Raw genomic sequence first — 14,787 nt, 5'->3', positions numbered from 1 at the left:
GAGGCCCAGGGGGCATATGCCCCCCACATCTGTGCACGGGGCAAAGGCTGCAGCCGCTGCAAGCTGGACTCTGCACCCTGCTGCCACTGCCCCAAGAGCCGTGTGACACCATCTGCCAGCTGCAGCTGGGAGGGAGACACATGTGCATACATGCAGACACTCTCCTCCCCCTCCCCTCCCACCCCCCCAGCAGGTAAGTGTGTGTGGGGGGGGGAAAGGGGCTGGGAGGGGTACAGATGGAGAATGGCAGGGGGGGTGGGGGGTGTCTATGCCTGCTCCCAGGAGCATGGCCAGGGGGGTGAGGGCAGCAATGCTCCTCTGCGGGCCACACACATGCTGCCCGGCCAGACAGGAGAGGCTCACACGTGGTGGCTGCCACCGCGACTACCACAGCCAGTGCCCTGTGTTGCTGCTGCAGCTGTGCCCCACGCTGCTTTCTGGCTGGTTGCACGTGCAGTTCTGTGGACTGCTGACAGGCCTCGCGCCTGGCCATTTGCATGCCACCAGTCAGCAGCTTGTGGAGCCACATGTGTGACCAGCTGTAGGAAGGTGGCGCAGCGGTGGCGTGGGGTGGTGGCCCTGGCGGCCCCCTCATGTGAGCCCCCCTCATCTAGGTGGTGCACATGTGGCCTGTAGAGGGGTGCTGCTGACCTTGGCCCTGCCGGTCCTGCTTCCGAGAGTGGGTATAGAGAGTGAGCTGAGGTGGTGGGTGGGGAGGTGCTGCAATGTGCCGTATGGGGCTGGTGACGCCTGGTGTGCCCCTCTCCCTGCCTCTTCCCCTTCCCCAGGTAAGAAGCAAAGTAGGAGAATGCGCTGGGGGAGACGCTGCTGCAGCACCCTGGGGTGCGCTTCGTCCCTGCCCATCTGCTTGCCTGCATGTACCCCCTACGGCCTTTCTAAGTACCCCTAGGAGTATGCATACCCGCAGTTGACAGCCCCTGCAATAGCATATTGAGGCCAATAGCATATTGGGGTGTATTAATAAGAACGTCACGTACGAATCAAAGGAAGTGGATTTTTTTTGCTTCATTTGGCACTGAGGCCACATCTGGAGTACTGTGTCTAGTTTAGATCCCCTTATTTCAAGAACGTTTTGGACAAATTGAAAAGAGTCTAGTGAAAAGCAACAAAAATTATTAGGGGCTTGGGAAGCATGACTTGCAAAGCAGAGCTCAAAGAGCTAGGATTATTTAGTCTGGGGAAGAAAAGACTGAGGGGAGATTTGATAAGTCTTCAAAAACCTAAAGGGTGGTCATGCAGAGGGTGGAAGTGGACTACTCTGTGGTGGCAGGGAACACAGGACAAGGAGCAACAGCTTGTTTGTTTTTTTTTTAAATTGCAGCGGGGGAACTTAGGTTAATTTAGGAAGAACTTTCTCGTTGTGGGGGTGGTTAAGCATTGGAACTGGCTACCCAGAGAAGTTGTGAAATCTTCATCCTTTGAATGTTTTTAAGAGCAGGTTAGATGCACACTTGACTGGGATGGTTTAGTTGGGGACAATCCTATGTTCAGCCAGGGGGTTGAATTAGATGAAATCTAAAGGTCCCTTCTAATCCTCTTGTTCTATCATTCTATTTCATAATCTGGCTATGCGTTAAGGGAACCTATACTTAAGCTATTTTTGGCCCTTAGAGGGGCTTCCATGTGATGAGGGCATGTCTTAGTGCTTGTTGAAACTGATTGCAGTAGATATTGTAGAACAAGCTGTTCTTCAAAGTGCGTGTGGCTATTGTATTTTAGATGGTAGCAGTGATTTTTATTTTGACTGTTACCCTGTTCTATGTGAGAGAGCATTGGGTCGGCATAGACTTTTTCTAAATTTGTAGATGGCAGGAATGATCACACTTGGAATCTTGGGTTTTGCGGCTCTAGAGAGGGTTCTGCTCAAGTAGGCACAGACTCTTCTGTGTGCTCCTTCCAAAGCTTTATTTTGACTTTTTTGCTTTCCTTGGAATTCTTACCTTACTTCTAATCTTTGGAATTCTCATCTCGGTTTAAATATTAATTTCACCTCTGGGGACTGCCAGTCCTTTTGTCCACATTATTTTAGTTCTCTGCTTTTATTTATTTCTGTGCATGGAATCTTGTCAGATCTCTTGCAGCCCTTCTTAGCTAGTCAGTCTCCAACACTTGCTCTCATACGATTTGACACTTTCTCTTAGTTTCTTCATCTTCCCTTCTCTGACAGCTTATGATCCTTTCCTTTTCTGTCTTTAGTCCCTTCTCAGTTTCTTGCCTCTGTTTTCACTTCCTGCCTGCTGCATATATCTAGCTCTTTCTTCTTTCTTGTTTGAATCAAGCAGCTATCTTCCCTGTACTACCTAGAGCAGAGGTGGATGGATTCAGGCTCCCTAGTCTTTTTTTATAGTGACCTGCCCTGGCTTTGGCACAGTCCCTAATAGCAATGCCGCTGCAGTTGCAGGAAAAAGTAATGCATAGTCCTAAGACGGGAATGCACTCAGTACAACATTTTGGGGGGGGAAATTTAGCTTCTCAAAAGCACCTAGAAGCATATATATAGAAACTGAAACATTTCAGTCTTCATAACTTGGCCAAAGTTGGGCAATATTTTTGAGGATAGTAGAAGCCACATCCTGATAGACAGGTTAGTTGCTATCAAATTTCTAGCCCATGGTTCAATATATAGAGGTGCAAGAGTCTTTCAAAGAAAATAGTCAGTATTTTTTTTTAGCCAGAGCAAAATGTTATTTTTCCTAGTTTTTTTCATAGCTTTAAAAACAACTCAGAACAAATGAGGCAAACATCTTGCATGGAAAACTTCAGCTCATATAGTTTAAGCTGCTGAAAACAGGGCTTATAAATTGGAAGCGTTGGGTAACCTCCAGTAGGGTGCTACAGTCCATCTATAGTAAATGTTAAAATAACAATACATGTATGGTCACTGGGAGTTTCTCTTTGGTTCACTAAAACGCCTCTTATTTAAAAGATCCTTTTTAAATCTTGATATTTAACTGTAGCTTTCTACTTGTGCTAATGTAAGTAATGAAAAAAATCTTATCCATGAACCTTAGGGATTGGATTGGAAGTACTTTTGTGACTTCCTTTCCTTTAGAGTGAGGAGAGTAGTGGGTTTGAATGCTTACTTTGAATGTCACTTAGCTTTTAAAAGTGTATTACAAAACTGACTTACATTGGTACAAGAACATCTTGTACTGTCAACAGTTGTTTGCATTTCTGGAAAATAAGAATACAAGACAGTTTTGTGCTACTTTGTGGTTTTTGGTTTTGAAGGATTTATTCTGTAAACGGGGTGCTTGATCATTGAAGTATGGCTATGTCAACAGAGGCTAGACAAAGGGTATGGAAGCTGGTGAGAATAAAGTTGAACAGTATTGAGTTTACAACCATCTTTCCAATGAGCTGTATTTGAGGAGGAAGTTGAGAACAATTAACACTTTAACAAAAAGCTGGCACTTACACTTTTAAACAACTAATGGAACCAACTGATGGAAAATTGGAGTGAGCCAAGGTTTTCTTGAGTCAAAGACTGTCAACATGATACATTTTTTTTACTTTTTAATATTTTTGACTTGCTGTTTGATTACTTTGAAGTCTGCATTGGCTATTCTGAGATATATGAAAAAAAAATTTTCATAAAGCTTCAGAGTTGCTTACATGTTACTGAAACATAAACAGAAGAAATAATTGTACTCTAACCTTTCCTCTTTAAAACTCTAGGCCTCAATGCCTTGTGATGACAGGTGCTCCAAACTCACGCCCAGCTTTGCTTCATCTTGTTCATGCTTTCACAAAAAATGTGGGTCTGATGGTCTGTGGTCATGTACACATGGTCAGTATTACTATTTCTTTTTTTCTGCTTTTTAGGAAGTTTACTTGGCTTCTATTACTGTTTGATAATGTCCACATAATAACATTTCCTTTTTTTGAAAGCTGAGCTTTAATGACAAGATCCACTGAAGGTTAATGTGTTCCTCAAACTAAGTAAACGAGTGTTCTGTACATTTTGTGCAAGTCTTGAAATTCTGTTATGGCAGGTAGTTTCAGAAGTTATAATGTTTACATTGCTCAGTCTGGTATACAAGTTACACTGTGTAGGTGTCTAGGTTTTTTAATTATATAGATGGTGATCCAGATGAAATTGAAAACGTTAAAAATGACCTTTCCTGTTGTAGTTGTTATCAAGGTTCTTGGATGGAAGCTGCAGTTGTGGATAAGGGAAGGGGCAGAAGGTTTTTTTTAATTTTTCTTTAATCCACCTTGAAAGCAGTCATCAACGTTACCAATTTCAGAATAGCTTGGTGGGAAACAAGCAGTGCCACAAACCCAATTCTTAGTCTGTCTGTAGCTTCATGGCTATTTGCTCCCCAGATCTTCTTGCCACTTTAAGGTAGCTACTAGCTTTTATTCTTATACAAAGACTGAGGCTATGCCATCTGCTGTTGAGGGATCTCTAGCTTGGGAATGTTTACCTGGTGAAGTCCAGGAGGCACTAATAAACCTGTATTAATGCCTTTTGAATTTTCTTTGTGGTGGCAGCTGTATATTTGAAAATGACAAAAGTGTCCTTTTTTTAATCTGAAATGTATTGGGTTAGAATTATGATTGCATTTATGAAACTATACATTTTCCATTCTTCTGAAAAGAAACTGCACTCATTTTAAAGTTCATTTCAGACTTAGTACATAGCTTCTTTTATTAAAGGGTCCTCGCAGGCAAGCTGTAAAGGAATTATCTACTGACTTGGGCAAATATCAGCGATGGCTTATTAAAAACAAGATGAAGGCCTTCTATGCACCAGTACATGCAGAAGATTTGAGGGATGGAGGACAGTATTTAATGCAGGTATGTTTTTTTGCAATTATCTGTTTTTATATCCTAGATTTTATACTTTCAAGCATTCATGTTAATGTAACTAATTATTTTATGTAATATATTAATTAAGCTACATTTTGTGTTTCCTGAACTGTGTTTTGCTATAAAGAAAACTTTTTAAGTTCCTGTACTTACTCAGATTCCCCACTCACCTTCCTCTTCCTTTCCTCCTCCCCTGGTATTAACCATCCAAAATTAGTGTGCATGTTTTAAGCAAAGAAGCTGATTTCTGTGGTATATTGGAGGAATGGGGTATGGCTGCTAGGAACCGTCTCAATGCTGCCCTCCAGCTGCACACAGGAGGAACGCAGTCTGCTGCTCAGTCCCTCACTGCAGTTCAAGCTTTAACTGTCACAGCTGCTGACAGTTTAAGGGTTAGGCTTGTGCTGCAGAGTTTGAAAGGAGACAGTGAGTGATGCTGAAGAATAGCCTCTCTTCCCCAGGTTCCTGTGGTCAACATTTGGTGAGGACTCTGGGAAAATCTTTTTTTCTTCATTTCCCCTGTGCAAAAATAGGTGCATCTTATTTGTGGGCATGTGGTATGTGAGAAAGTAATACTTAAATGTTTGATTGGCTTTGTTCTTAGGCAGCTGGTCTGGGTCGAATGAGACCGAACACTCTTGTTATGGGATTTAAGAAAAATTGGAGACAGGCTGACATGAGAGATGTGGAAACTTATATCAACTTATTGCAGTGAGTACAACAGAGGTTCTCAATCTTTTTAGACTTGAGGCATCCCTCCATAACTTTTCAGAATTTAGTGGCACATCATTTAAAGACTGATTTGATTTCTTACAGTGCTTACCTTATGCTGCACAGAACTCATAAAGGATCTCACAGGGTGGTGGGGTGGGCAACAGCAGGCAGGAAACCCCCCCTGAAAGCATAATGGGGGTGGTACACCATGCTTGTTGTTGGCAGGGGCTGCTAGACTGTGCAGGCTGGGGGCAGTGGAGCCAGGACCCTACTATGCTTTGCTTTTTCTGCTGTGGATGTGGTTTTTTTCCTGGTGGTGGGGGGAGGAGGTGGGGGCAGCCATAGCCCCTCTATAGGGGTGTCAGCTTGGAAGGGATATTATTGGAGGTGGTAGGGATTTCCCTTGAGTGAGGCAGGAGGATTTTGAATTGATCTGGATATAAATGGCAGTTTGGAAGCATGGTTGTGATTCTCTGGAGTGTTTGTATTTATGGGTGTTAGGCAGAGAAGGAACAGGGGTTGCTAAGTTTTTGGAGGGGGGGTTCAATTTTTTGAGTGGTGTTTGGGGACTCTACTTTTGTTTCCTCTTTGTGGGTTTTGTCTCTTTACTGTAAGTTACTCTGAGTCTTCTGAATGGGGGAGGCAATATCAGTCTAAATTTAATAATAGCTTTCAGTACAGAGATCTCGTCCATTAATATATTAAATTTGGTACTTCCCTTGGTACTACATTGCTGTTTAATATGGGCAAGTATCTAGGTAATCAACTATTACTTTAATAAGCCTAAAATAATCCATTTTGTGCAGTTTAAAAGAATTGTTACCAACCTTGTAATTTTTTTTGTATGCCTCTATTTGAAGAGTGTGTGTGACAACTTCAATTAAAGCATTGAGAACAATGAAGAAAAGTCCCCAGAGATTTGTAGTTCCAAATGGTTTGCCATACAGATTAAATTCGGTTTACAAAATATACACCCAAGACTCAAATTTTGTATACCTTTTGCAGTGTATATGTGCAGAGGTATAACAAGCAGGGGGAATGTGGTTTTGGGGATGTAAGGTGGGGTGATAGGCAAGCTAAATCTTACCTATGCTGGGAACTCCAAAAATGTACTTATGGCTCTAGACTTGTAGCTTTTGAAGTGAAAAATCATGAGGGAAGTTACAAAGATTAAAGTTAAAATAAGTATTTTAAAATAATCCAGTATACTTAAAGGTTATGAAATAAAGAACAGTTTATTTAATTTATTTGTTGTTTTGGCTGGAATTTCTGGTTTCTGGAAGAATTCTTGTTGGCTGACAGGATCTTGTAGCTCTTCAATTTAAAATACGGTCTGCTGAGACTTCTCTAACTATATGGACTATGGGGATGAAAGAATTTCTTTTAGAAGTATATGATAGAAATGCTTTTACTTTATAGAATTTTCATTTGTGAAATTTAACTCCTGGATTGAAAGCGACTTGTAATGGATAATTTAATGCATCTGGCTGGCATCTTCAGGCTTTGTCTGACTGCTGGTAATATTTTCAGCCAGTCTTTTTCTTTTTCTGTGGTAATTTTTATATCTTAATTTATGACATGTTTAGATACATTTTCACCTTTTTTTAACTTCTCTGCTTATGCTCATATTTATGAGTTGGGATTCTAAAGATGATGTATGAAATCCTGTTTCCATGATCTTGGGTCTTTGTAAACCCCATGGGACCAGTTTCACTGTTTAACTCATGGTCCACTAGCAACTCTAACACATTTACAAGCAACACATTTGAGATTCTTGTTTCTCTGGAACTGAACCTAGGAACTACAGATACAGTATGTTTGCTGCAGCCCATAGAGGATAACCACGTAATTTGAATGCTAAGTTTCATTAGAAACCCCAAAATATAAAACCATAAGGCTCCTATACAAGTACAGCAAGGCTGCTCCGATGTGTTGTAATTGCAGCATGTTGGTGAAGAGTTGATTAATAGAGTCGATTTAATGGAGTTCACTGGAGTGTGGTAATTAACTGCATTCCAGCAGACTCTAGCATCATGTTTCAGCATCCCGACGCTAAAAAATGGCATCGGGGGGCACTTTAACTGACGCTTACTTGTGCTTTAGTTAAAGCTCCTCTGCCACCATTTTTCAGCATGGGGATGCTGATACACGTGACGCTCTGGGCACTTTAATTGGAGCATCTCTCGGAGCCGCTTTTAAAGCATTTTCCCCCCCCCTTTGCTGGCTCGCTCACTCGCTGCTGGAACATGTATAAATGCCCAAAGCAAATTGGAAAGCAAGTGAGAAACTAGATGCAATGAATAAGGCTTTTCCATTCTTTACTTTTCCCACCCTGGACTGGGGAAGTTTGGGTTGTATGAAGCAATTTGCATACATGAAGCTTGTTTAAAAATCTCTTAAAGCTTCTATTTTTTGGGAAACTTTTAGGAATAAAAATGTTGGGTTTTTTTTTGTTTTGTTTTTGTTTTTTTACAGTGATGCCTTTGACATTCAGTATGGTGTAGTTGTCATTCGCCTAAAAGAAGGGTTGGATATTTCTCACCTTCAGGCACAAGGTAAGCTTTATTTTGTGTAGGATAAAAGGATAAAAGACAATAGCCGAGTTCTTGCATCATTTTTGTGTCCATTCAATTAATAAATAAAAGCCTATTTTGTAATTTTTTTTTTTTAGAGTTGGAGTATGTATGACTATTATTGTTGAAGATTAGTTTTAAATTCATCCACATGTTTATTTTAACTTGAGAAACATTTTCTATCTCAGTTTATAACCAGCTATAAAGTTCCTCAAGATTTAATATTTTACACATACAAGTTCATACTATATACTCTACCAAATATTACAGATTTGAAAAACACTGACAGTGTAGAAGAACTAAACTTCATCTGACAAACACATTACCAAAGACTTTTGAATTCCTGCCTGTCCATTTTGCAGACACCAGTAGTTTTAAATATTGTAAGTAGTACATCAGTTTGGAAATATATTTCCTTTATAGCTTGTCCAACACACAAAATAATTGAAATTCAAATGAAGCAGTTCATAGGCTTTGTATTCAACCACAAAACCGCTACATTTAAAAGAATATTATCAAAGTTGCAAGGTGAAGCATTTTAATTACATAACCTCCAGTAATTTAGACCCTTGAGACGTTACTTTTATTGTGTGATGAAAATGTTAATTTCATTATAAATAACAAGCATTACACATTCAGCCAATTTATTGTGCCATAAAGTGGCAAACTAGCTACAAAGATGTTCCACAAAAAACATGGAACATCTTTGTGGCTGTTTTGTATGGTACCATAAATTGAATGTGTAGCATAGCCCTTAATCTGAATGACACTGAAACCTGTAAGTAGTGGAAAACAGGGTCTCATAATTGGGAGCATCAAACGTGACTAGTACGTGGTGCTATGAACTGTTTCAGTAAACTGCATGGCCTGGAGTAAGATGCTTTTACCATGTGCCTCAAAATTAAGGAAGTTTTGTCAGTAGTGGCTCACTAATTCAGTGGTTCTCTCTGCCATTTTACACTTGGCAGCCCTCCATAACTTTTGTGAATTGAGCAGCACCCCATTTCATAAACTATTTATTACAGTGCTTACCTTGAAGAGGAGCAGGGAAGAAGGAGGAACAGTTGGCAGGGAAGAGTCTGCACTGCAGTGAGGGGGTGGGGGGAGCAGGTGAAAGGGAAGAGCCAGCACTTATCCCCTCACTGGGGGACTGTGTTTATCTCGTATACCTCTTCTCTCCTGCTGGCACCTTTCACAGGCTGTCAGGACTCCATGGTGCTGTGGCACCCTGTTTGAAAATCACTGGTCCAACTGGTAGACAGAGAACTTTCTTTCTGTTCAGGTGTTTTAGCATGACTTTCTTTTATTAGTAGACTACAGCTCTTGTTATCTTCTACTTCTGTCAAAAAAGTTTGTACCAAAGTTTCTAAAAGTAGATCTTTTTTCAGTAGTATAGAAAGACAGCTTTCAAGAATATTACAGAAATATAATTGTGTTGGCTTAATGTTTTAGGAAGAATGCTTAGCTTGGGACAGAAAATCATTAAGGGATCTTTGGGATCTATTGTTACTAAAGGTTCCAGGTTTTGACCTTGTTCTTATTCTAATATGTTTGCATAATGGCCCTCCATGGAACTATATATTGTTTAATCAATAATTATTAAAGTACCATTTATATACTTTTTTGGTTAGAAATGATACTTTTTGTCTTGTATTTAGCTATATGCTAGAACTCTTCTTTTTTCACAGAAGAGTTACTATCCTCTCAAGAAAAATCTCCAAGTTCTAAAGATGTCATAGTAAATGTAGACTACAGCAAGAAGACTGAGACAGATACTTCTAAGGCTTTTTCTCCACCATCCAGTGAAAAAACTGTTCTACAAAAAGGTAATTTTCTAGTTAATGATGGTGATGAAACACTTTGTACAGAACTAAATTACTACTTTTTCTTGTGTGTCGCCAGTCATTGACACATTGGATATTTTGATCTCAAAATAGAATGTTTAATTACATGCATAATAGCGAACGTTTTAAAACACTCTTGATGCCTTCATTTGTATAACAAAGAATGTTTTTTTCCTAAAGTTTGTTCTTTGCGGGTGGGAGGGAAGCTATCAGCTAGTTGGATATGTGGAGGATTAACATGTACTTTTTAAAATAGTAACTGTTGTTGCAGGACATGTTAGGTCTCATTCATGTTTTGGTCATCTTTTTTATGGAGTGCAGTTTCATTTTATGCTTATTTCCTAAATGTATACACAAGTTACATCTTCATTAATGCAACATTTTTGTATTTTTAAACATCTTCCAGAGGAGGAAGAGGATGGCAAGACTCCAACACAACCACTGTTGAAAAAAGGCAGGCATTTTCCATCCTTTTGTTTGTTTTAAATCATTTTTTCCGTATTGTTACTTTCACTTTTCCTTTCTTACTTTTTAGATTAGATGTATAGCTACATCCAATGAATGTTTTAATTTTGTTTTTGTTGAATTTGGGTTAGAAAAGTGTTTTGAAGTAAGACCTTAAATAGTGACAAGAAACGGTGGTGGTACTCTTGATTTCTCTCATTAAAAAAGACAACAACAACAAACAAACAAACAAAAAAAACCAAAACCAAACAAAACCCCTTTCTGAGTCTTGAGAATGTTACTATTTATAATGGATTACACACACACACACACACACACACACACACACACACACACAACATTTGACATGTATATAGTCAAATTTTAAAATTGTGCATGCTTGTAATTTCCTGAACTTTCCTTCCATTACATGAGGTGGAACTGTATCAAGCTTTCCAGGGCTCCTTAATGGGGTTTGCATGGCAGGCTGGGCAATTATTTGGTTTGGGGTGAGAGGAAGGTGTGGACTGTTTCCCAGTTATACAGTATCTGAAATGTCCCTTAAACTAAGAAGACCATGTCATCCTCCATGATCAGTGGAATAGATAACATTTAAACTTAAGTTTTCACCATTGGTATCTGAGTCAATACTTCATCATGAACTTCTAAATTCATCTCATCTCTTGAAGCTGTAATTCCAGACTCTTAATGAAGGTAGCAATGCTTCCTTGAATCAGCAAACTTGTATGTTTGTTTTCTTTTCTCTCTTTCTTTCCCTAAAAAAGGCATTTCTACTTACAAAAGGCATTACCTCTGTATAAAAGCTGAGCTGGTGGAGTACAAGATGGCACCTTGGAAGAAGTCCCAGTATTCTGTAAAATAGCATACTGATTTAACTTAAATCTTGTATGAATTTATTATATCAAGTCCAAGTTAAACATCAAATAACTAGTTTTTCCACACATTTAAATATTAGACCAAGGAAAGAGGTTGGTTTTTCATTCGTCTCGCCTCTTGGTCTGTTTCATTCTGACTTCCCTTTAAAGCAGTCATGTTAGTTAAAGCAAAAGTACACTTTAATTATAGGAACTAAACAATATTTTATGGTGGGTTTTTTTTCTTTTTTGAATGTGGATTCATATTAAAAAAAAAAGTCAGTATTCTGTACAGAAGGCACTAAAGTAAAAAAATCAATGGTTTCTGTCTACAGTTTGGTTTTGTATGTTTTTTATAGAAAAGAAAATAATACTTCAGAAGTGCTAGTTTTTTTCTTTTTTTCCTTGGTAAAATCTTGAAGGAAGGAAGGAATTCATAGGTGCAGTTAGTGAAGCTAAAGCAAGAGGTGTTCTCACTAGCCTTTGAGAACTGAAAAATAGTGACTGCTCATTGTGATTTTTGAGTGTGTTTCTAATTGCATCCTCAGAGCTGTTACGGTGGGAAAGGGTCTTCCAAACTGTACTGACCAAAGACTTGCTGTTTGTTTCTGGCAAACAAAGAAATGGCAGGTGGAGGATTCAGAGTCCTTAAATATTCCTTAGTATGCACTTTCTTCAACTCTGCTTAAGCAAGCTTGAAGCAATGACAGGTTATTTTTACAAGATATTTTTCTAACTTTGGAATATTTGAAAAATAAATCAGGATGCTGTAATTGAGTTTGGGGGTTCTTAAGCAAAAGTGTTTATTTTTTAATTCATCCTTTTCAACTTCTCTCTCTCTCCTGTTTTTCCCCCCCCCTCCCCCCCCCCCTCCCCTCTATTTGCCAGACTCTAAAGGTCATTCTTCTCCCTTAAACTTGGCTGACCAAAGACTTCTTGATGCTAGTACTCAGTTTCAGAAGAAACAAGGAAAAAACAATATTGATGTTTGGTGGCTTTTTGATGATGGAGGTAAGTTATTTTACCCAGATGTTACTAGAAATGTTTTGATGTTGAAAGCACTAGGTGATGGATATTTTCAGTCATACAATGTAAAAATTTAACATTTTAAAATTAAGATTTTCCTAACTGTTTGTCTAATGCAGGTTTGACATTGTTGATTCCTTATCTTCTGACAACGAAGAAGAAATGGAAAGACTGTAAGATCAGAGTTTTTATTGGTGGAAAAATAAACAGGATAGATCATGACAGGAGAGCGTAAGTTAACCTTAAAACTGTTCTGTTTGTGGGTTTTTTGATATTAGGTGGTAGCTGTGCTCAATTTACATGTTATTAACAAGCTTTTCCTATCATATTTGAGAGCATTGAAGAATGGGAATCTATTGTTACTAATTAATATAACATACAACATGATTGTATTGTACTCCTAATTTAGGATGGTGTCCGCATTCTTTTGGGGTAATGCGCAAATGTTTGTATAATCCCTTTGGCCGTGTCCAAATAAGCATGGCCGTGCAGTATGTGGCAAACTGCACATTCAGGAGTTTCCTGTGCACGGGGAAAATAATGGGGTGGCGCACGTGGTGGCAGTGCACGCTGCCCAAAATCGGAGGCTAGCTGGTGGGAGTCGTGGTCTGGCTGCCGATTTTAGGCTCCTCACTGCTGCAGCTTCCCCAGGACCCCAGCTAAGGCTGCTGGGGCCAGCACAGTTGCTGGCCCCAGCCTCCACTACCCCATCTGGGGTAACCTGCTGTGTGCTAGAGCACATGTGGCACAGGCATTCTCCAAGGACAAGTAGCAGCACAAGGTGTGCAGCTGCTACGTGTCTTTGGGGAACCAAACATCCGCGCTCGTCTGCACCCAGCCCATGTGTGTTCTGACAGTCAAGGTTCCACCTTATTTGGTCTGTATGGATTATTATTATTATTATGGCACTGGTCAATAAAAGCCAATTACTATAAGTTTTTAAGGCATAGCACTTTTCATGTCTTTTTTTTATGAAAAACATGGCATTTAACTTAAGGATACATTTATAGTACTGGGGATTCCACATGTTTGTAAGTCAGCTGCTTCTGCTTTCAAAGCAGCTGTCTGGTATACAAGTAAGCTTGGGTCTATGGCTCTTTTTTGATGCAGCTAACGTAATCTCCTTGCCCCAAAACTGAATTGGCTTGAATCCATCAAGCTGTACCAATTCTCCAACTGCATCCTTTGATACAGCATTTTTGTGACTTATCTGCCGGGAGGATGCATGTTCTTGTTTATAAAGCTGTGGCTTCTAGTTCACTTTGTGACCTCTCTCTCTTTCATGTCCACATTTCTCAAAGGTTTTATGGGAAGGTTTCTATACGGCTTCAGTTCTTATCTTTTCTAATTATTTTACAAATATTTACAATTGAGCCCTCAAAGTATGCTGGCATCTGAAAAAAATATTTGGTTTTAGCACAACTCTAACTTGTTCTCCTGCTTCTCCCTACCATTCACTTATCAGGGGCTGCATCTACACAAGACGCCAACTGCGCAGTTGTTACTTTGCAGTAATTTAGTATTTGTATAAACAGTACTGAGTAGTGTTGCTGAATGGCTTTTAGGTGGTGCTGACTGCACCGTAGCTCATGACTACTGTTCAGTAGTGTCATGTCACACTTCCTACCATGCAGTGCTACAGCGCAGTAGTAATGAAACGAGATGCTGACTGTGCACTATGTAGATGTGGCCACTGGGTCCCAGATTTGTTTTTTGGCACAGTCTGTCTATTTTGTCTTGTGAAGTCCTTAAGAAATATTTGAAGTGCTTTTTTAAAATACTGTGAATACATAGCTTAAATACATTTTAAAAATGTACTATACAACAACAACAACTTTATCTATTTTATTTATTTCCTATTTAGAATGGCTACTCTACTCAGCAAATTTCGGATAGACTTCTCAGATATCATGGTTCTTGGAGATATTAATACAAAGCCAAAGAAGGAAAAGTAAGATTATTTTTGGTAAAATGCATCTTTTTCCAGTTCAATTCTGAATGTTTTGTTCCAAGTTGCAACAATATTGAATTTTTTCTAAATGTTAAATGAGTGTTTTTATAACTAAACTTGGCGTGTACAAAGATGTAGTCTTTCAGAATAATATGAGAGATGAGATTCATATTTAGATTTAGTGTCAAGAATCCTACTACTGGCTTAGTCTCATAATTGGAGAGATGCACGCACCCCCCCCCCCCCCAACAGAAACTGAAGTAATTCTGTCCTAACTGAAAAAGAAACAGAAGTTAATTGTCTTAGCTGTATTTAAATTTAAGGTAATGAAGTGCCTGATTCTCTGGCTAAATCAATGTACTTGATTTAGGATAGGGACAGAAATTACACACACACTTGTATAAGTGATTGGAAATTGGTTGAAATCTGTAACATAACAGAAGTTCAGTGTCCATAAACTGCTTTCAAAATGGCCAAAACCTGTTTAAAATATACCTTGATGAATGTAGTATCAGACTTAACCA

The 14,787-nt window shown here is 39.2% G+C and overlaps 1 protein-coding gene across 1 annotated transcript in view; it reads left to right on the top strand.

Moving 5' to 3' along the window:
- SLC12A2 (solute carrier family 12 member 2) overlaps positions 1-14,787 on the top strand; it is a 100,281-nt gene that overhangs the window by 75,593 nt on the left and 9,901 nt on the right. The window contains exons 16-24 of the mRNA XM_006271507.4: positions 3,700-3,811; positions 4,684-4,824; positions 5,441-5,547; positions 8,026-8,105; positions 9,812-9,949; positions 10,374-10,421; positions 12,175-12,297; positions 12,432-12,543; positions 14,177-14,263. Of these exons, the coding sequence (XP_006271569.2) occupies positions 3,700-3,811; positions 4,684-4,824; positions 5,441-5,547; positions 8,026-8,105; positions 9,812-9,949; positions 10,374-10,421; positions 12,175-12,297; positions 12,432-12,543; positions 14,177-14,263 (948 nt within the window). The remainder of the gene's footprint in view (positions 1-3,699; positions 3,812-4,683; positions 4,825-5,440; positions 5,548-8,025; positions 8,106-9,811; positions 9,950-10,373; positions 10,422-12,174; positions 12,298-12,431; positions 12,544-14,176; positions 14,264-14,787) is intronic.

Source organism: Alligator mississippiensis, chromosome 3 (genome assembly GCF_030867095.1).
Source record: "Alligator mississippiensis isolate rAllMis1 chromosome 3, rAllMis1, whole genome shotgun sequence".
In the NCBI taxonomy this organism is placed as follows: domain Eukaryota; kingdom Metazoa; phylum Chordata; order Crocodylia; family Alligatoridae; genus Alligator; species Alligator mississippiensis.
The sequence above is the reverse complement of the archived record's forward strand: the minus strand, read 5'-3'. Positions and strand labels throughout refer to the sequence as shown.